The sequence below is a fragment of the Ranitomeya imitator genome, chromosome 7 (assembly GCF_032444005.1).
Source record: "Ranitomeya imitator isolate aRanImi1 chromosome 7, aRanImi1.pri, whole genome shotgun sequence".
Taxonomy (NCBI): domain Eukaryota; kingdom Metazoa; phylum Chordata; class Amphibia; order Anura; family Dendrobatidae; genus Ranitomeya; species Ranitomeya imitator.
Genome location: NC_091288.1, coordinates 135,739,636 through 135,763,157, shown reverse-complemented (window position 1 = coordinate 135,763,157; position 23,522 = coordinate 135,739,636). Strand labels below are relative to the sequence as shown.

The following is a 23,522-nucleotide window of genomic DNA, read 5'->3' as shown; positions in this document are numbered from 1 at the left end:
TCGGAAGGGAAGGAGCGCCGTTTGACTTTTCAATGCAAAATTGACAGGAATTGAGATGGGACGCCATGTTGCGTTTGAAGAGCCACTGATGTGCCTAAACATTGAAACCCCCCACAAGTGACACCATTTTGGAAAGTAGACCCCCTAAGGAACTTATCTAGAGGTGTGGTGAGCACTTTGACCCACCAAGTGCTTCACAGAAGTTTATAATGTAGAACCGTAAAAATAAAAAATCATATTTTTTCACAAAAATTATCTTTTCGCCCCCAATTTTTTATTTTTCCAAGGGTAAGAGAAGAAATTGGACCCCAAAAGTTGTTGTACAATTTGTCCTGAGTACGCTGATACCCCATATGTGTGGGTAAACCACTGTTTGGGCGGATGGGAGAGCTCGGAAGGGAAGGAGCGCCGTTTGACTTTTCAAAGCAAAATTGACAGGAATTGAGATAGAACGCCATGTTCCGTTTGAAGAGCCACTGATGTGCCTAAACATTGAAACCCCCCACAAATGACACCATTTTGGAAAGTAGACCCCCTAAGGAACTTATCTAGAGGTGTGGTGAGCACTTTGACCCACCAAGTGCTTCACAGAAGTTTATAATGCAGAGCCGTAAAAATAAAACAAAATTTTTTTCCCACAAAAATTATTTTTTTAGCCCCCAGTTTTGTATTTTCCTGAGGGTAACAGGAGAAATTGGACCCCAAAATTTGTTGCCCAATTTGTCCTGAGTGCGATGATACACCATATGTGGGGGGAACCACTGTTTGGGCACATGGGAGGGCTCAGAAGGGAAGGAGTGCCATTTGAATGCAGACTTAGATGGAATGGTCTGCAGGTGTCACATTGCGTTTGCAGAGCCCCTAATGTACCTAAACAGTAGAAACCCCCCACAAGTGACACCATTTTGGAAAGTAGACCCCCTTAGAAACTTATCTAGATGTGTGCTGAGCGCTTTGACCCACCAAGGGCTTCACAGAAGTTTATAATGGAGAGCCGTAAAAATAAAACAAAAATTTTTTCCCACAAAAATTATTTTTTAGCCCCCAGTTTTGTATTTTCCCGAGGGTAACAGGAGAAATTCGACCCCACAATTTGTTGTCCAATTTGTCCTGAGTGCGCTGATACCCCATATGTGGGGGGGAACCACTGTTTGGGCGCATAGGAGGGCTCGGAAGGGAAGGAGCTCCATTTGGAATGAGGACTTAGATGGAATGGTCTGCAGGTGTCACATTGCATTTGCAGAGCCCCTAATGTACCTAAACAGTAGAAACCTCCCACAAATGACACCATTTTGGAAACTAGACCCCCTAAGGAATTCATCTAGATATGATGTGATAGCTTTGAACCCCCAAGTGTTTCACTACAGTTTGTAACGCAGAGCCGTGAAAATTAAAAAAAAAAATCTTTCCCCCCAAAATTATTTTTTAGCCCCCAGTTTTGTATTTTCCCGAGGGTAAGAGGAGAAATTCGACCCCAAAAGTTGTTGTCCAATTTGTCCTGAGTACGCTGATACCCCGTATGTTGGGGGAAACCACCGTTTGAGCGCATGGCAGAGCTCGGAAGGGAAGGAGCGCCATTTGGAATGCAGACTTAGATGGAATGGTCTGCAGACGTCACATTGCGTTTGCAGAACCCCTAATGTACCTAAACAGTAGAAACCCCCCACAAGTGACCCCATATTGGAAACTAGACCCCCCAGGGAACTAATCTAGATGTGTTGTGAGAACTTTGAACCCCCAAGTGTTTCACTACAGTTTATAACGCAGAGCCGTGAAAATAAAAAATCTTTTTTTTTCCCACAAAAAATATGTTTTAGCCCCGAGTTTTGTATTTTCCCAAGGGTAACAGGAGAAATTGGACCCCTAAAGTTGTTGTCCTATTTGTCCTGAGTACGCTGATACCCCATATGTTGGGGTAAACCCCTGTTTGGGCACACGGGAGAGCTCGGAAGGGAAGAAGCACTGTTTTACTTTTTCAACGCAGAATTGGCTGGAATTGAGATCGGACGCCATGTCGCGTTTGGAGAGCCCCTGATGTGCCTAAACAGTGGAAACCCCACAATTATAACTGAAACCCTAATCCAAACACACCCCTAACCCTAATCCCAACAGTAACCCTAACCACACCTCTAACCCAGACACACCCCTAACCCTAATCCCAACCCTATTCCCAACCGTAAATGTAATCTAAACCCTAACTGTAACTTTAGCCCCAACCCAAACTGTAGCCCTAGCCCTAACCCTAGCCCTAACCCTAATCCTAACCCTAGCCCTAACCCTAGCCCTAACCCTAGCCCTAACCCTAGCCCTAGCCCTAACCCTAGCCCTAACCCTAGCCCTAACCCTAGCCCTAGCCCTAACCCTAGCCCTAACCCTAGCCCTAACCCTAACTAACCCTAGCCCTAATGGGAAAATGGAAATAAATACATTTTTTTAATTTTTCCCTAACTAAGGGGGTGATGAAGGGGGGTTTGATTTACTTTTATAGCGGGTTTTTTAGCGGATTTTTATGATTGGCAGCCGTCACACACTGAAAGACGCTTTTTATTGCAAAAAATATGTTTTGCGTTACCACATTTTGAGAGCTATAATTTTTCTATATTTTGGTCCACAGAGTCATGTGAGGTCTTGTTTTTTGCGGGACGAGTTGACGTTTTTATTGGTAACATTTTCGGGCACGTGACAGTTTTTGATCGCTTTTTATTCCGATTTTTGTGAGGCAGAATGACCAAAAACCAGCTATTCATGAATTTCTTTTGGGGGAGGCGTTTATACCGTTCCGCGTTTGGTAAAATTGATAAAGCAGTTTTATTCTTCGGGTCAGTACGATTACAGCGACACCTCATTTATATCATTTTTTTATGTTTTGGCGCTTTTATACGATAAAAACTATTTTATAGAAAAAATAATTATTTTGGCATCGCTTTATTCTCAGGACTATAACTTTTTTATTTTTTTGCTGATGATGCTGTATGGCGGCTCGTTTTTTGCGGGACAAGATGACGTTTTCAGAGGTACCATGGTTATTTATATCTGTCTTTTTGATCGCGTGTTATTCCACTTTTTGTTCGGCGGTATGATAATAAAGCGTTGTTTTTTGCCTCGTTTTTTTTTTTTTCTTACGGTGTTTACTGAAGTGGTTAACTAGTGGGCCAGTTTTATAGGTCGGGCCGTTACGGACGCGGCGATACTAAATATGTGTACTTTTATTGTTTTTTTTTTATTTAGATAAAGAAATGTATTTATGGGAATAATATTTTTTTTTTTTTTCATTATTTTGGAATATTTTTTTTTATTTTTTTTTACACATTTGAAAATTTTTTTTTTTACTTTTTTACTTTGTCCCAGGGGGGGACATCACAGATCGGTGATCTGACAGTTTGCACAGCACTCTGTCAGATCACCGATCTGATAGCAGTGCAGGCTGCTTCACAGTGCCTGCTCTGAGCAGGCTCTGTGAAGCCACCTCCCTCCCTGCAGGACCCGGATCCGCGGCCATCTTGGATCCAGGGCTCGAGCAGGGAGGGAGGGAGGTAAGACCCTCGCAGCAACGCGATCACATCGCGTTGCTGCGGGGGGCTCAGGGAAGCCCGCAGGGAGCCCCCTCCCTGCGCGGTGCTTCCCTGCACCGCCGGCACATCGCGATCATCTTTGATCGCGGTGTGCCAGGGGTTAATGTGCCGGGGGCGGTCCGTGACCGCTCCTGGCACATAGTGCCGGATGTCAGCTGCGATAGGCAGCTGACACCCGGCCGCGATCGGCGGCGCTCCCCCCGTGAGCGCCGCCGATTGCGCTGGACGTACTATCCCGTCCATGGTCATAGGGGCCCACCCCACATGGACGGGATAGTACGTCCGATGTCAGAAAGGGGTTAAATCACAGAGATATGTCACACAAAATACTTAATTACATCAGCACAATTTTGGAACCAAATTTTTTTTTTGTTAGGGAGTTATAAGGGTTAAAAGTTGACCAGCAATTTCTCATTTTTACAACACCATTTTTTTTTTAGGGACCACATCTCATTTGAAGTCATTTTGAGGGGTCTATATGATAGAAAATACCCAAGTGTGACACCATTCTAAAAACTGCACCCCTCAAGGTGCTCAAAACCATATTCAAGAAGTTTATTAACCCTTCTGGTGCTTCACAGGAATTTTTGGAATGTTTAAATAAAAATGAACATTTAACTTTTTTTCACAAAAAAATTACTTCAGCTCCAATTTGCTTTATTTTACCAAGGGTAACAGGAGAAAATGGACCCCAAAAGTTGTTGTACAATTTGTCCTGAGTACAACGATACCCCATATATGGGGGTAAACCACTGTTTGGGTGCATAACAGAGCTCGGATGTGAAGGAGCGCCATTTGACTTTTCAATGCAAAATTGACTGGAATCGAGATGGGACGCAATGTTGCATTTGGAGAGCCCCTGATGTGCCTAAACATTGAAACCCCCCACAAGTGGCACCATTTTGGAAAGTAGACCCCCTAAGAACTTATCTAGAAGCGTGGTGAGCACTTCGACCCACCAAGTGCTTCACAGAAGTTTATAATGCAGAACCGTAAAAATAAAAAATCATATTTTTTCACAAAAATTATCTTTTCGCCCCAAATTTTTTATTTTCCCAAGGGTAAGAGAAGAAATTGGACCCCAAAAGTTGTTGTACAATTTGTCCTGAGTACGCTGATCCCCCTTATGTGGGGGTAAACCACTTTTGGGCGCATGGGAGAGCTCGGAAGGGAAGGAGCGCCATTTGACTTTTCAATGCAAAATTGACAGGAATTGAGATGGGACGCCATGTTGCGTTTGGAGAGCCACTGATGTGCCTAAACATTGAAACCCCCACAAGTGACACCATTTTGGAAAGTAGACCCCCTAAGGAACTGTGGTGAGCGCTTTGACCCACCAAGGGCTTCACAGAAGTTTATAATGCAGAGCCGTAAAAACAAAACAAAAAAACAAAAAAAAATTCCCACAAAAATTATTTTTTAGCCCTCAGTTTAGTATTTTCCCGAGGGTAAGAGGAGAAATTCGACCCCAAAAGTTGTCCAATTTGTCCTGAGTACGCTGATACCCCATATGTGGGGGGGAACCACCGTTTGGGCGCATAGGAGAGCTCGGAAGGGAAGGAGCGCCATTTGCAATGCAGACTTAGATGGAATGGTCTGCAGGCGTCACATTGCGCTTGCAGAGCCCCTAATGTACCTAAACAGTAGAAACCCCCCACAAGTGACCCCATATTGTAAACTAGACCCTCCAAGGAACTTATATAGATGTGTTGTGAGAACTTTGAGCCCCCAAGTGTTTCACTACAGTTTATAACGCAGAGCTGGGAAAATAAAAAATCTTTTTTTTTTTCCCACAAAAATTATTTTTTAGCCCCCAGTTTTGTATTTTCCCAAGGGTAACAGGAGAAATTGGACCCCAAAAGTTGTTGTCCTATTTGTCCTGAGTACGCCGATACCCCATATGTTGGGGTAAACCCCTGTTTGGGCACACGGGAGAGCTCGGAAGGGAAGGAGCACTGTTTTACTTTTTCAACGCAGAATTGGCTGGAATTGAGATCGGACGCCATGTCGCGTTTGGAGAGCCCCTGATGTGCCTAAACAGTGGAAACCCCCCAATTATAACTGAAACCCTAATCCAAACACACCCCTAACCCTAATCCCAACAGTAACCCTAACCACACCTCTAACCCTGACACACCCCTAGCCCTAATCCCAACCCTATTCCCAACCGTAAATCTAATCTAAACCCTAACCGTAACTTTAGCCCCAACCCTAACTGTAGCCTTAACCGTAGCCCCAACCCTAACCCTAACCCTAGCCCTAACCCTAGCCCTAATGGGAAAATGGAAATAAATACATTTTTTAAATTTTTTCCCTAACTAAGGGGGTGATGAAGGGGGGTTTGATTTACTTTTATAGCGGGTTTTTTAGCGGATTTTTATGATTGGCAGCCGTCACACACTGAAAGACGCTTTTTATTGCAAAAAATATTTTTTGCGTTACCACATTTTGAGAGCTATAATTTTTCCATATTTTGGTCTACAGAGTCATGTGAGGTCTTTTTTTTTGCTGGACGAGTTGACGTTTTTATTGGTAACATTTTCGGGCATGTGACATTTTTTGATCACTTTTTATTCTAATTTTTGTGAGGCAGAATGACCAAACACCAGCTATTCATGAATTTCTTTTGGGGGAGGTGATTATACCATTCTGCGTTTGGTAAAATTGATAAAGCAGTTTTATTCTTCGGGTCAGTTCGATTACAGCGATATCTCATTTATATCATTTTTTTATGTTTTGGCGCTTTTATACGATAAAAACTATTTTATGGAAAAAATAATTTTTGCATCGCTTTATTCTCAGGACTATAACTTTTTTATTTTTTTTGCTGATGATGCTGTGTGGTGGCTCGTTTTTTGCGGGACAAGATGGCGTTTTCAGTGGTACCATGGTTATTTATATCTGTCTTTTTGATCGCGTGTTATTCCACTTTTTGTTCGGCGGTATGATAATAAAGCGTTGTTTTTTGCCTCTTTTTTTTTTTCTTACGGTGTTTACTGAAGGGGTTAACTAGTGGGCCAGTTTTATAGGTCGGGTCGTTACGGACGCGGCGATACTAAATATGTGTACTTTTATTGTTTTTTTATTATTTAGATAAAGAAATGTATTTATGGGAGTAATATATATATTTTTTTTCATTATTTAGGAATTTTTTTTATTTTTATTTTTTACACATTTGGAAAACATTTTTTTAACTTTTTTACTTTGTCCCAGGGGAGGACATCATAGATCGTTGATCTGACAGTTTGCACAGCACTCTGTCAGATCACCGATCTGTCTGAGAGCACTGCAGGCTTACCAAGCGCCTGCTCTGGGCAGGCACTTGGAAAGCCACCTCCCTCCCTGCAGGACCCGGACGCCACGGCCATCTTGGATCCAAGCCTGCTACAGGGAGGGAGGTAGGAGACCCTCGCAGCAACGCCATCACATCGCATTGCTTTGGGGGGTCTCAGGGAAGCCCGCAGGGAGCCCCCTCCCTGCGCGATGCTTCCCTATACTGTCGGCACACCGCGATCGTGTTTGATCGCGGTGTGCCGGGGGTTAATGTGCCGAGGGCGGTCCGTGACCGCTCCTGGCACATAGTCCTGGATGTCAGCTGCGATGGGCAGCTGACACCCAGCCGCGCTCCCCCCGTGAGCGCGGCCGATTGCGTATGACGTACTATCCCGTCGGTGGTCATACGGGCCCACCCCACCTCGACGGGATAGTACGTCAGATGTCAGAAAGGGGTTAATTAACTGTAGCAAAATAGAAGCTGAGCTGTGATTGGTTGTTATTGGCAGCCTGATAAATCCCCAGCCAACAGGAAGCCCTCCCCCCTGGCAGTATATATTAGCTCACACATATACATAATAGACAGGTCATGTGACTGACAGCTGCCGTATTTCCTATATGGTACATTTGTTGCTCTTGTAGTTTGTCTGTTTATTAATCAGATTTTTATTTTTGAAGGATAATACCAGACTTGTGTGTGTTTTAGGGCGAGTTTCATGTGTCAAGTTGTGTGTGTTGAGTTGCGTGTGGCGACATGCATGTAGCGACTTTTGTGAGATGTGAGATGAGTTTTGTGTGGCGACATGCGTGTAGCAACTTTTTGTGTGTCGAGTTGCATGTGACAGGTTAGTGTAGCAAGTTGTGTGCAACAAGTTTTGTGCATGGCGAGTTTTGCACGTGGCGAGTTTTATGTGTGGTGCGTTTCGAGTATGTGCAAGTTTTGTGTGAGGCAAATTTTGCATGTGTTGCAACTTTTGTGCATGTGGCAATTTTACCGCGTATGCAAGTTTTGCGTGTGGCGAGTTTTCCATGAGGTGAGTTTTGCACGTGTGGCGAGTTTTGCCTGAGCCTAGTTTTGCAATGTGGCGAGTTTTGCATGTGGCGAATTTTGCGCGTGGTGAGTTTAGAGTGGCGACTTTTATGTTTCGACTTTTATGTGGCGAGGTTGGTATATGTGTGGTGAAATGTGTGCTGAGGGTGGTATATGTGTTCAAGCACGTGGTAGTGTGTGGCGCATTTTGTGTGTGTGTTCATATCCCCGTGTGTGGTGAGTATCCCATGTCGGGGCCCCACCTTAGCAACTGTACGGTACATACTCTTTGGCGCCATCGCTCTCACTCTTTAAATCCCCCTTGTTCACATCTGGCAGCTGTCAATTTGCCTCCAACACTTTTCCTTTCACTTTTTCCCCATTATGTAGATAGGGGCAAAATTTTTGGTGAATCGAAATGTGCGGGGTTAAAATTTCGCCTCACAACATAGCCTATGACGCTCTTGGGGTCCGGCGTGTGACTGTGCAAAATTTTGTGGCTGTAGCTGTGACGGTGCAGATGCCAATCCCAGACATACATACACACACACACAAACACACATTCAGCTTTATATATTAGATGACCAAAACCCATTTTGCTTAATACTTCCATAAATAATTCCACTTGACTCTGTTGAAAGCTTTTGTAGTGTCAAGGGACATTATTGCTCTATATCCAGCATCCCTATTACTCATTTGTATATTAAGATATGTGTCTAATGTTGATAGCCGTAGATCTGTTAGGCATAAATCCTGTTTGGTCTTCATGGATCATTTCCATTACCATTTTATTTAACATATTTGGCTTACTATCTATGAGGAGTAGTGATACTCGACTATACAAGTCTCAGTTTTTTTTCTCCCAGATTTAAGATTAAAAAGATAACTTCTTCATTCATAGATGTTGTGGGCAATCTTCCTACAGATGTGGCCTCCTCAAAACCCCCCAATAATTTTGGTAAAAATAGCTCCCCATATTCTTCATAGAGTTCTCCTGGGATCCCATCAGACCCCAGGGTTTTTTTCATTTTGGAGTTTACTCACTGCCCCCTTTAACGGTGATGGCATTATTTCCCTTTTTGCTGATATTACTCTAATTATATGTGCAGACCCTTTTTGCGCCTTTACTATTGTTGCTAGCAAATGTCTCGCACTTTCCCCCTCAATAAAATTTTTTTGTTTGGTGAATATACACCTCTGGGACACCGTCCCCATTAGATGATCCATCATGTCCTTCTGAAATTACTCCCACTTCTGCGTATTCATTTCCAAATAATTTTCTTTATAGTTTGCCTCTCACATGATGATCTCTTGCTGCATTTCTCTTATGCAAATGCCCCGAATGAAAGCCTTCATTACATCTCATCTCATCTTCATCACATTAATTCCCATCGGCTGTTCCCTCCTTATTATAGAAGTATTCCAAAATACTCAATGGGAGGAACCCTTTAATGACCTGCAGCCAATAGGGATGTAGATGCCAAGTAGGCCTTCTCAAGGGCTGACTCCCCAGTGTTCACAGGGCCTTGTCGGTCTGGGCGTGCGCCGACTAATCCATCCATGAGGTTAGTTCCGTACGGCAGATTAACATGGTATCTCCCATTTTAGTATTTCCTGTTTGCGTACAGCAACATGGGGATTCCGTTCATTTGGGCGCATGCGCCAGAAACACTTGCACTTCATCACGTTAGCTTGGCCTATTGTAGGTCCTGCCTATTGCCGATTTCCACCCAATTAACAGCACGGCTTTTGCTATTTAAACCGGCATACCCCCTGCCCTGACACGCCTCCCAAAGAAGCAGTGCTAAACACGCGTCAGGGCAGAGGGACGCCGAGGTTTTTTCACGTGGCCAACAGTGAGGTAACTCATCTTTCTACTTACCTTATGATTTTCACAATTATAGGTTGTCATACTTTATCTACCTTCATAGAATAGACAGTGTATTGATAGTTACGGCTCATACGCATATCTATGAATTATGCGGGGAATCTATTGGTAGTCTATCATTATAAGTCACACTCATTTGTCTACTGTTTGGAAAAAATCCTATGGAAGTTTAGTCCCTCGTTTTTGGATCATGTACCCTTCTTGTAATATGTAAATTACATGTTAATCTGATTTAATAAACATTGATTTTATTATAGGACCACTGTGGAGATCTGTTAATGTTTGATCACCCTGATAGTGAATTGTTGAGGGCAGAGCAAAGTACTGCAGTGCGCAGGTGCCGGAAAAGGTCAGAGAGGCACGGCACCTGCACACGGCAGTACTTTGCTCTACAGCAACAGGGCAGATAAAGTACGCCTGTGCCAGAGCCGCAGCGCGAAGACCAGAAGAGGATGTCATCTGATGAAGATAGGAGGCCCCGGACCGGAGCAGCAGCGGGAACGCCCCTGGGTGAGTATAATCTAACCTCTTTTTCTTATCTTTTAGGATACATCGGGGCTTATCTACAGCATTACAGAATGCTGTAGATAAGCCCCTGATGCCGGTGGGCTTACCTCACCCTCGATTTTGGGGGTGACAGGTTCCCTTTAATTCCTGGGTGATAAATACGCCAAAGGTCAGCCATTCTCATTTCCTTTAGTAAATAGTATAATAGTATAATGATGTGGGTCTGACATTTGGAGAGATAGAGCATGAGTGATGCTTGTACCAATAGGGATTTGTATAGGCATTAAAGTCTCCCACCACAATTACTGAGCGTTTCAGAAAATCCCCTGCAAAGGAAAATATTATCTTTAACCCCTTCACGCCGCAGCCCATTTTTATTTTTGTGTTTCTTTTTTTTGCTCCCCTGCTTCCTAGAGCCATAACTTTTTTATTTTACATCAATATGGCCATGTGAGTGCTTGCTTTTTGCAGGAAGAGTTGTACTTTTAAATAACACCATTGGTTTTACCATATCGTGTACTGGAAAACAGAAAAAAAATTCCAAGGGCGGTAAAATTGCAAAAAAGTGCAATTCCACAAATCGTTTTTTTATTACCATGTTCACCAAATGCTAAAACTGACCTGGCATTATCATTTGCAATTTTGCAAAAAAAATTAATTCTGGGGTTTTTAATTTTTTTTTCTCGCTATGCTGTTTACCGTTTGGATTAATTCTTTTTATATCTTGATAGATTGGGTGATTCTGAACGTGGCAATGCCAAATATGTGTATTTTTACATAGTAACATAGTAACATAGTTAGTAAGGCCGAAAAAAGACATTTGTCCATCCAGTTCAGCCTATATTCCATCATAATAAATCCCCAGATCTACGTCCTTCTACAGAACCTAATAATTGTATGATACAATATTGTTCTGCTCCAGGAAGACATCCAGGCCTCTCTTGAACCCCTCGACTGAGTTCGCCATCACCACCTCCTCAGGCAAGCAATTCCAGATTCTCACTGCCCTAACAGTAAAGAATCCTCTTCTATGTTGGTGGAAAAACCTTCTCTCCTCCAGACGCAAAGAATGCCCCCTTGTGCCCGTCACCTTCCTTGGTATAAACAGATCCTCAGCGAGATATTTGTATTGTCCCCTTATATACTTATACATGGTTATTAGATCGCCCCTCAGTCGTCTTTTTTCTAGACTAAATAATCCTAATTTCGCTAATCTATCTGGGTATTGTAGTTCTCCCATCCCCTTTATTAATTTTGTTGCCCTCCTTTGTACTCTCTCTAGTTCCATTATATCCTTCCTGAGCACCGGTGCCCAAAACTGGACACAGTACTCCATGTGCGGTCTAACTAGGGATTTGTACAGAGGCAGTATAATGCTCTCATCATGTGTATCCAGACCTCTTTTAATGCACCCCATGATCCTGTTTGCCTTGGCAGCTGCTGCCTGGCACTGGCTGCTCCATTTTTAATCTTTCTATTTTTAATTGTTTTATTTTGAAGGGGCGAAAGTGGGGTGATTTTAACTTATTTATTTTTTATAGATTTAAAAAACTTTTTTTTTTTCACTTGCTTCAATAGTCTCTATGGGAGACTAGAAGCTACGATCTTCTGATCACCTCAGCTACACACATGCGATTATCAGATCGCCTGTGTGTAGCAGAAATGCTCGTTATGAGCGCTGACCACCGGGCGGCGTTCATAGCAATCCGAAAATGAAAATGACAGGGGTCTGATGCAGACCCCGGGTTGTCATGCCAACCCATCTGTGACCCGCGGTCATGTGAGCGGGACTAGTGACGCGCTTCCAGCGCTATCACATTAAATGCCGCTGTCAGAGATTGACAGCGGCATTTAAAAGGTTAACTGCCGCGGGTGGATCGTGATTCCACCCGCGGCTGTTAGGGGCAGATGTCAGCTGTTCAAAACAGCTGACATGTGCCAGGAAAGATGTGGGCTCAGCTCAGTGCCGGGGCCCACATCAAAGGGAGAGACACGACATGCGCAGTACACATATGGCGCATGTCGTGAAAGGGGTTAAAACCTCCAAGGAGTAGGTATGAGGGATATACAATGTAGCAATAATGATATTAGCACTGTATATCTCACATGCCACACAAATGAATCTACCATTTGCATCTACAGTATTTTTATTGCAAGATATGCAAATGGTATAGACTTATGTACCAGTACACTTACCCCTTTGGCATGAGAAGAGTAAGGCTGCCATCACACTAGCAGTATTTGGTCAGTATTTTACATCAGTATTTGTAAGCCAAAACCAGGAGTGGGTGATAAATGCAGAAGTGGTGCACATGTTTCTATTATGCTTTTCCTCTAATTGTTCCACTCCTGGTTTTGGCTTACAAATACTGATGTAAAATACTGACCAAATACTGCTAGTGTGAAGGCAGCCTAAGTAGAATGAAATTCCGTGTCCACCATCAATCATCTGTACTTTTCCCTCTGCAACCACTCTCAGATGTGCCAAATACAACATGGAATATGGCACCTGTCTCCTCTTTACATCCATGAACTGCGCCCTTCTCCTCTTTACTTCTGCACAGAAATATGGATTTATAGATACCTTAGTACCATTGATAGATAAATCTTGCTGGTCTCTAGCTTTGTGCATATTTATGTCTCTGAAATGCAGCAGTTTCATTATAACTGGACGGTATGGTGCTCCTGGTGGTCCTGAATGGGTGGGTACCCTGTGTGCACGTTCTATGGCAAACAGTGACAAAAGACTGACTGGCATTTCCAAGCTACTATGAACAGGTGCATACTGGGAGCAGCCATCTCCATATACAATAAACAAAAAAAGTTGCACTCTGTAGTGCTAAAACATGTCAATATGAAAAATATGAAATATGAATAGCAGTACTGCTTTTGGATACTAGGAAAAAAATGAGACGCATAGCACATAATTTGGCCAATTCAAGTATGTTAAGCAGCCAACGACAAGGCGGTCTCAGATCTGATGGGTCTTACGTGTCTAGTATGAATACCTCTCTAAGGGTACCGTCACACTATAACATTTCGATCGCTACGACGGTACGATTCGTGACGTTCCAGCGATATCGTTACGATATCGCTGTGTCTGACACGCAGCAGCGATCAGGGATCCTGCTGAGAATCGTACGTCATAGCAGATCGTTTAGAACTTTCTTTCATTGCTGGATCTCCCGCTGTCATCGCTAGATCGGTGTGTGTGACACCGATCTAGCGATCTAGCGATGCGATCCAGCGATGCGTTCGCTTGTAACCAGGGTAAACATCGGGTAACTAAGCGCAGGACCGCGCTTAGTAACCCGATGTTTACCCTGGTTACAAGCGTTAAACTAAAAAAAAACAAACAGCACATACTTACATTCTGGTGTCCGTCAGATCCCTTGCCGTCTGCTTCCCGCACTGTGACTGCCGGCCGTAAAGTGAAAGCAGAGCACAGCGGCTGTGCTTTCACTTTCACTTTACGGCCGGCAGTCACTGAGTGCGGGAAGCAGACGGCAAGGGATCTGACGGACACCAGAATGTAAGTATGTGCTGTTTTTTTTTTTTTAGTTTAACGCTTGTAACCAGGGTAAACATCGGGTAACTAAGCGCGGTCCTGCGCTTAGTTACCCGATGTTTACCCTGGTTACCCAGGGACCTCGGCATCGTTGGTTGCTGGAGAGCTGTCTGTGTGACAGCTCCCCAGCGACCACACTACGATTTACCTACGATCACGGCCAGGTCATATCGCTGGTCGTGATCGTAGGTAAATCGTATAGTGTGACGGTACCCTTAGGCCAGTGTCACACTTGCGTGTGCAATGCGAGGAACTCCCTCGAGTCTCTCGCATCAATACTCGCCATTGCCGACGGCATTCCGGACTGGAGCATGCCGGGTATTGATGCAAGAGTTTCTCGTATTGAACTTGCAAGTGTGACCCCGGCCTAAGACTGAAATCTGAATTCCTGGGTAGATTTGAATACCTCTCTTCAAAGCCTAGATTTATGGGTAGGTAGGACCCTGTCACAATTAAAATCCACCACATGCTGGAGGGCGGAGTGCTCGGTCAGAGAGCTAATATTCAAATGACAAACGACTCACTGGCACTTCCAAGCTAGTGTGAAGAGGAGCATACAAGGAGCAGTCATCTCCATATACAATACAAAAAAAGTTGCACTCTGTAGTGCTAAAGCATGTCAATATGAAATATGTTGTGCAGGATAGTTTGTCGATTAAGTCCACGCTGCCACAATAATACAGATTCAAATGTAATGAAAAACTCTGGTGGTTTATTCAATGCGTTTCAAGGTCTATCTGACCTCTTCATCAGGAAAATACCACAAAGACATATTTTCCTGATGAAGAGGTCAGATAGACCTTGAAACGCTTTGAATAAACCACCAGAGCTATTCATTACATTTGAATCTGTATTACTGTGGCAGCGCGGACTTAATCCACAAACTATCCTGCACAACGTCACTGAAAAGGTCGGGTGGGCGACCCGTGGATCTGCAGCAGCTAATACGCACATGCTTTTGCCTTACACCATCAGGTTAGCAGCTCCCTGTTAAAAAACTGCACTTAATCTGAGGATAAGACCCTATATGCGCTTTTTGGTCTCCCTAATCTACGACTATGAAATATATGAAATATGAATAGCAATACTGCTTCTGGATAATAGGAAAAAACTGAGATGCTTAGCCATAATTTGGCCAATTCATGTCTTTACACATATCTACTGGGAGCTTTTCTTTGAGAAAACAATGCTAGTGTCACCTATTGTAAGGTGACATTAAGCCTGCTTGGTAGTGGAGAAGTGTCAATAAGACACCTCTCCATTACTAATCCTATAGTTGTTAAAGGGTTAATAAAAACACCACACAGTAAGAATAAAGTCTTTTAATGAAATCATACACCACACAGTTTCCCATCTTTATTAGTCTGCCAATCCAAGCGACACCCTCGATCTCCTGTAAAAATAATAAACCAACCAGATACCCATACCTGTCCGGCGTATAGTCAGTCCCATGGCGTAATCCATATCTGGGGAATGTACAGTTTACAACCGGGAGCGGTGCTAATGCGACCGCCCCATCTGTAAACTACTGGGGAATGAATGAGACGCTGGGGGTGCAGGCTCAGTAACTAGCGCTGAAGTCACTGAGTCTGTACTTGCTCCAAAACTAGCAAAAGTGTGAGATGAGTCACACCTATACAACACCCTCAGGGATATCAGTAGAATATAGCACGAGAGTCTCTCAATAAAATAAAACTTAATTTATCACTTAGATAAAATGGACAAACTAACATGATACAAACATGACACAAATAACACATGTGAGTAAAGTGCTCAAGATAAAAATTGGTTTGATCTCACCAATTGGAATGGACAAACGTCCACGGCAGGTTCCTCCTGTTGCCTTCTCTAGATAAGAGGGGAGGAAGAGGGGGAGGGGGTATAGGGCTTTACTAAACTCCCTGTCGTGCCCCTTGTATTGCTCCTGTCCTAACAAGGACAGGCCCCAAGTATACCCTGCTAGGGACAACAACCATCCACTACATATGAAATATAGGTATCCCTACGTGTTTCCTCCCCAGTCACGTGGATTCATCAGGGGAGTTAATTTAAAGCCAATGGGACATGAAGTAAATAGAAAATTAAGTGTCCATCATCTAGGTAACCCTGCAGTGGCCGGGTACCTATTAATGAGTGTGACAATTTGTGTTACTGCCTATGGGTAATCATCATGCTGTGAACGTTTGTGCTGGTGAGATCAAACCAATTTTTATCATGAGCACTGGTTTGCACGAGCACTTTACTCACATGTGTTATTTGTGTCATGTTAGTCCATTTTATCTTAGTGATTGAAAGTTAAGTTTTATTTTATTGGGAGACTCTCTGTGCTCGCTGCTTCTCATTCCCCAGTAGTTTACAGCCGGGGGCGGTCACATTAGCATGGCTCCCGGTTGTAAACTGTACATTCCCCAGATATGGATTATGCCGTGGGACTGACTGTACGCTGGACAGGTATGGGTATATTGTTGGTTTATTATTTTTACCTCTTTTTTTTTTTTTACAGGAGACCAAGGGCTTCACTTGGATTGGCAGACTAATAAAGATGGAAAACTTTGTGGTGTATGTTCCATTAAAAGACTTTATTTTTACTGTGTGATGTTTTATTAACCCTTTAACAACTATGGGATTAGTAATGGAGAGGTGTCTTATTGACACCTCTCCATTACGAAGCTGGTTTAATGTCACCTTACAATAGGAAGGTGTCATTAACCCCTCATTGCCCCACTTGCCACAGCTACAGGGCAAGTGGGAAGAACCAGACAAAACTCCAGAATTGGCACATTATAAAATGTGAAGAAGTAGTGTGAACAGTACTTTGCTTTCATGCATGTTTATTATTCAATTAAAAAGGTGTTTAAAAATCCTTCAAACAGAAAAGCAAGATACATTCATATGAAAAATTGTTAAAACAAACTCAGAAAGTATTGTTACAGTCTACATATAAATATACATATACAATACTTACTTTCACCTGTCATTACTCCTTGAGTGTAACGTTTGGGTAGCATCCCAGTATAGCCATAGAAACTGGATTGCTGCACTTGTGAAATAAAGTCAATATTCATAAGATAAAGTACATAAAAAATAACGATATAACAAAACTAGATATAAAACCTGTACCTATTAATAAATGAATAACATATGAATAACACTCAAATCATGCATGTGCAGAGCATTTTCTAATCTAGTGGAGCATACTAAAAAAATGTAGTTACCAACTTTTAAATGATTTTTTTCAGTTTCTAATAAATAATAACAGCAACTCTACCAACCACTCATATACGTCGGCAATCCAGCATTTCCAGTGTTTAGTTAACAAGCGACCAGCATGTGCCCTGATGCCGTGCTTCTGGCATGATGGCTCGCTGCTGAACAGTGATGCCAGTAAAGAACAACACAACTGTTATAGAACATATGCTGAACACTTGTAAAAACAAGACTAGGGTGACTGGGCACCTGTACTGCATAGTCAGGGGGATAACATGGGTGAATGGTGTTCTATTTAGGTTTTTTTTTAGAAAAAAATCTCCTTAAAGAGGATGTCTGGCCTTAGGGTACAAACCATGTGACTGCAGACTTGTGAGTCCTCACAGCGCATGCACTGAGCGCAGTCAGGCTTCTCTAATGCCAGTGCCAGGAGTAGGCGGTAATGTGTTGGCAAGTATGCGATTTGCATACCTCTAGCCACATTCTGACGAGACTTGTCAATAAACCTGCATTAAGTGAGGCTAAGAACATCTAGTTGGGACGTAACCGCCTGCTCCTGGCGCCAGAGACTCTGTGCACTGTGAGGATTTACAAGTCTGCAGCCACAAAGAGTGATTACAGACGCCAAGGCCCAATAACCTCTTTAAATATTTTCAGTTCAATTCAAAGTATGCTGAGTATGTCCTTATGTGTATGTTTTGTTTGAGATTTCTGTTTGTAATAAAATCTAATACATCTTAAAATTAATTTACAATTGCTATTGAAATAAGTATTAAAGTGGTTGTCTGGGTCATACATAATGATGCAGTATCTATCAAATAGATGATATCAGATAGGAAGGGTCAGACATGTACCCTCATTGATCATCTGTTAGGCGGGTTTCACATTTGCGGTTGTGTCCGCAGCGTTTTGGACACATACATCCGCATGCGTCTTGATTTCCTATCTTTTAGATTGTAGATGCAGGTGCATATCTTTGCATGCGTTCGCCTGCGTTTGCTTATGCATGCATATTTTCGAGGTGTGCGGCTGGGTGCGGCTTATGCACCATGTTAGAATTTTTGTGGCGGCAAATTTCCGCCGCCATACGCATGTGGACGCTTGCGTAAGGAGTGCGTCAAATAAACGTATTACAGTCTAAGGGAACGCATACGCACTGAAGGACTTGCGACCGCTTGCGTGCGCATATGTTCTTATGAGTAAACATGTCTAGGAACTTGTTTTAAGCAGTGGAAGTCCATTACTCTCAAGACTCTGGAAGCGATACAAGCATTGCAGCATTAAGTTTGGAAGACTCTATCAAAATGTAAGTATACAAGCTATATGTCTGTCAGTCTGTTTATCTCCCTGCAGTCTGTAATCATTTTTGTCTCTCCTGCAGCATTCCTCATCATGTCCTCCACTGAATATGAGAGCTCACACAGTGGACAGGAGACTGAAGTGAGTACATTTGCTGCTGATGGGTAAGTATTCTCTGTCACTATTACACATGTGGCAAAATATTTTTTTTTTAATTTTTACAGAACCCTTCCAGTGCAGATGAGCAGGAGCAGCAGACTCAGGCCCAAGCTCTGGTGGCAAGATGGCATGTTAGTATTCTTGACTGTTTTTATTTATTCTTGACTGTTGTTGGTACTCTTGACTGTTTTTATTTTATCTTGACTGTTTTTGGGACTCTTGACTTTTTTTCTTTTTGACTGTTTTTGTGTTAAGTGTTTTATCTTTCCAACTTTAATGTCTTTTTTTAATTTCTAGGTCCCACAACGGGAGGAGGATTTTATAAACAACAACCATCTCATCACCTTGGTGCAAGAGCGAGTTCCGTTGTGGGACACCCGGGAGCAGCAGCACTCGGACGCTATGGTGATTCGGCGGCTGTGGAATGAGGTGGCCCAAGCGCTGATGGATAACTGGGACAACGCCATGTCACGAGTCAGAAAGGCTTTTCGTAAGTATTGCAGTGTGGTCTGATGCGGCAGTGAACTTGAAGGCCGGGATCACACAACCGTGTGTGATGCGAGAAACTTCTGCAAGTTTCTCGCATCACACACGGTTGTGTGATCCTGGCCTAAAATGCATTGTTTAACCATTTTTTTCCCTATTCACAGTGATCAAAGTCAAAACCCATTGGCGTTCGATGAAGGATCACTTCAACAAGGACCTGAGACAGGAGATCCAAGTTCGCAGTAGTGCTGGAGCAAGGATAGGGAAAAACAACTACCACCGGCTGCTGGATTTTCTGAGGCCTGTCCTTGCTCAGAAAACATAAGTAATTTTGTGTTGTATTCCATTGTGTTGTATTCACTAATCTGAATTTTTCTTTTCGACAGGAGTTGGCGCTTTTACAATTGTTATTTTTTGGTAGTAATGTCTAACTTTTCTTTTCACAGAACCTGTAGCAGCACCCTCAAATCTGGATCGTCCTCTGGAGCGGTCCCTCATCAAATTGCCACGGACCAGTCCCAGCCATCCACCAGCGAAGCAGCAAGTGGGCCGGTGCACAAGCTGGAGAACAGGTAGCTGGTCCTTCAGGTGTTCCCCTGTCCCAGTCCTCTGTCTCTTTTTTGGGGGGCTCTTTCCGCCAGCAACAGAAGGCCTCAGACAGGTCACTCATGCCCGAGTTTATTCACTTGAGCTCGTTCTTCCAGAATGGCTTAAAGGCGCTGGGAGATAGACTGGAAAGTGGTCTGACCCATATTAAAAACACTTTTCCAGGATGTCAACCAATGCCTTAACCATCTGGAAGCCGACCTCCAGAGACCAGAACACTCGGTACTTCCACCAAGCACAGGTGGTATTTTCACCTATGCCACCAATTATACACTTAACATCAATTGGCCACCACCACCATGCCCAGTCCTGCCGCACACCACTACACCGCCACCACCATGCCGGGTGCTGCTACAATCCACTTCACCACCACCACAATGCCGAGTCCTGCTCCTGCATCGCTGACCACCACCTGAAGAATCTCCACAAATGCCCACCGCCACCACCACTAGGCCGCCAGAAGAACCTGAACGGCTGTCCACTGCCACCACCAGGCCAGGTCCAGTTCATACGCGCCCTGCTGACCCCACCACTCCCACCCTCCCAAGGAGACACAAAAAAAGAAGGATTTCACATAAAACTGGACAAAAAGCAGAAGTGTTGTACTATCTCCACCCTCACCTCCCAATGTGTCTGTGTTGTCCAGTTTTTCTCTCCCTTCCAATGTGTCTCTTCCGTTCCACTCCTAATGTGTCTACTTCCATCCTTGACCTCCCAGACCCCACAAGTTTAGTTACCCCTTCCCTGGAACCCCTTCATCGTCCACCCATAGCCAATCTTCCCAGCTCCACACACCCCAGGTTCATAACATTTCCCCCTCATTGGTTCGTAAAAGTTAATTATGTTTTTTTGTAAATAAATTTGTGTTGTTTTCCCCCCAATCACTGCTTGATCTTTGTCTTTTTTGTCGCCGGCAGCACACACCGTGGGCCATCAACACACATGTCGCCGTGTACATACACTGTGGTTTTTGCCACCTCATAGCTCCATGACACACAATCTACTGCTCCTCTTTTTTTATTTGCTTTACACAGCAGCTTTGCTTCTTGTTTGTGTAATGGTGCTATGAGGTGGCAAAAACACAAAGAGGACTGAAAATCCGCCAAAAATATATCAATACAGCAAAAAAGGTCAGGGGTCGCACTAGTGCACTCAGGATGCAGTGTTTTCTGCATCCTGAGTGCACTAGTTCTGACACATGGGCAGGTGAGTAAAGATATGAGGTGGATTATCTCCATCATCTCTTCAGTCTGCATTAATATATAGAAATATAGAAATTCAGACTGAAGAGACGATGGAGCTAATGTCACCTACCATAGCACTGACCTCAGAGAGAAGAGGTGTAGTGTAAAGCATGGGTTACATAACCCAATTTGGTTATAATCCAATCCCTGTCTCATGCAATCTTCATGATACAGCCAGTGTATTTTTATTAAAAAAAACTGTTGTTGTGAACCAGTGATAACCTTATTAAACTTTAAAAAAAAATATTCTAATATAGAGGGCACTAACTAGAGGTGTTTTATTGTCAGCAAACATTAAAGTACATCTTAATAATTAAAGGTATATAAAAATACACAAGATTACAAGAACACTAAACCATATCATCTTGCCAGGACAGACGTCCACTCTCAGAAACAAGGTAGGACGCAAATGTATCCCTCATTTGGGCACCTTCAACTGTTGTCTTGAGAGGGTTATGATGGTAATCTGGCAATGGGTTACAAACAGGTTCATCAAGTTCAATGTTGGGTCGCTCTTTAGCCATTATATAGTTGTGCAGAACCACACACGCCTTGACCACCTCATCGACTGTCTCAATTTTCAGATTAATGTCTGTCCCTAAAATACGCCATTTTGAGACAAGGATACCAAAGGCACACTCAACAGTTCTTCGTGCCCTGGTCAGTCTGTAATTAAAAATCCTTTTTGTGTGGTTCAAGTCCCGACTGGAGTATGGTTTCAGGAGGTTTCCACACTGAAAGGCCTCAACCCCAACCACAACAAATGGCATTGGCAGGCCTTGAGTGCTGGGAAGAGGTTGTTGCAGGGGGAAATTAAAATGATTGCCATACAACCGTTGGCCCATGTCTGAGTTTTTAAATGTCTGGAAGTAATTACCATGGCCAAAAGATCCAATGTCCACAGCGACAAACCTACAGTCCGCAGCTGCAATCACCATGAGCACTATGGAAAAATATTTTTTTATAATTAAAGTACTCGGATCCAGTTGCAGCCGGTTTGGTAATCCTGATATGTTTTCCATCCACTGCTCCTAAACAGTTGGAGAAATTACAAACTTCAAAAAATTGGTCTGCAGTTTGCTGCCAGATTTCGGTGGTGGGTAGGGGGATAAATTCCGCATGGCGAACATCCCATAAAGCCCAGCAGGTGTCAGTGATAATCCCAGAGAGTGTGCAAATTCCTATCCGGAACTGGAAATGGAGCGATGATAGGCTCTCTCCGGTAGCCAGGAATCTGCCGAAAAGAGAAAGAAAAAAATAAATCAGAACAATAATTTTTATGACTGGGGTTTTTCAAAACTGAGAAAGAAAAAAAAAAAGAGAAAGGACATACATGGCTTTTATAACAATAATATTTCGGACAGTATTTTAGCAAAAAAAAAGGAGAAAAATATAATAATAATTATGACAGGTGATAATGTTTAAATATTACGTACCTTAAAGTCACCAGCAGACGTTCCTCAGCAGGAATCGCTCTACTGAGCTGGGTGTCCTGCCTGCTGATGGCTCCTTGTACACGGTCTAGCAATTCCATAAAGCTGTCTTTACACATCCTCATGTACTTGAAATATTTCTCCGGGTTTTCACAGAGCTCACTGTATAAGGAGTGGTAGGCTTCACGGCTCTATCAGAGTTCAAGAATCGGGTGCTGCCAAAAGCGCTGATGCCGTATTCTCTGTTTTTCTCTTTTTCGTTCTTGCTCACAAGCAAATGCAAAGGAAAGAAACAAGTTGACATCCAAATCCAGATTCCGATAGAAACTCTCCATATAATAATAATAATAATAATTTTATTTATATAGCGCCAACACATTCCGCAGCGCTTTACAATTTATAGAGAGGACTTGTACAGACAATAGACATTACAGCATAACAGAAATCACAGTTGAAAATAGATACCAAGAGGAATGAGGGCCCTGCTCGCAAGCTTACAAACTATGAGGAAAAGGGTAGACACGAGAGGTGGATGCGAAGATCCATCTTGATACAGGAGCAAACTGTGAGGATTTCATCTGTACAAGGGTTTATATAGAGAAATCCCATGAGCCACGTCCATTTGGCGTGGCTTGTTTCAAGAAAATTTTCTTTAAAAATATTTTTCCAATCAAACGCATGCACATAAAAAATACGAACGCATGCAAAAACGCATGTAAGCGCGTGCAAAGGTTGCGGTTTTTTTATCCATCATGCTACGTTGGTGTGGATAAAAAAGGCAGCGTTATTATGAATTTGCAATGTGGTTGCGGACGAGACGCTGTGGACTCAAAAGCAAATGTCAACCTTGCCTTATCTGCACTAGCGGTCGCCAAATATCCACTCACACAGTTTCAAAAAAATCGCTTATACCTGGTATATGCCAGAAGAGATAACAGCAGATTGCTGGGGGAGCAACACATACCCCTCCAATCTGATTTTGAAAAGCTAGAGAGTTCATTAATATGTATGTCCTGGACAATATCCTTAATAAAACTTTCAACACTAATGATAAAGTAATTGTCCTACATTGTATCTAAAATTAGAGGCAGAGATTTCAATCAAAACAGAACAGTGCCACATGCAGTAGCAGTCAGCAAGAAGTAAATAATTTTGCAGCTTGTGTTACTCATATGTGGCAACTGTGGAAGCAGATAACTGTTTATGAAGGAGTAAGGCTACTTTCACACTTCCGTTTTCTGGTTTCCATC

General features: G+C 43.0%; 1 protein-coding gene across 1 annotated transcript in view; it reads right to left on the bottom strand.

Annotated features, from left to right (window-relative positions):
* The window catches only part of SLC29A4 (solute carrier family 29 member 4), a 365,944-nt gene that overhangs the window by 172,436 nt on the left and 169,986 nt on the right, over positions 1–23,522 (bottom strand). Inside the window, exon 6 of the mRNA XM_069733834.1 lies at positions 16,804–16,878. Within this exon, the coding sequence (XP_069589935.1) occupies positions 16,804–16,878 (75 nt within the window). The remainder of the gene's footprint in view (positions 1–16,803; positions 16,879–23,522) is intronic.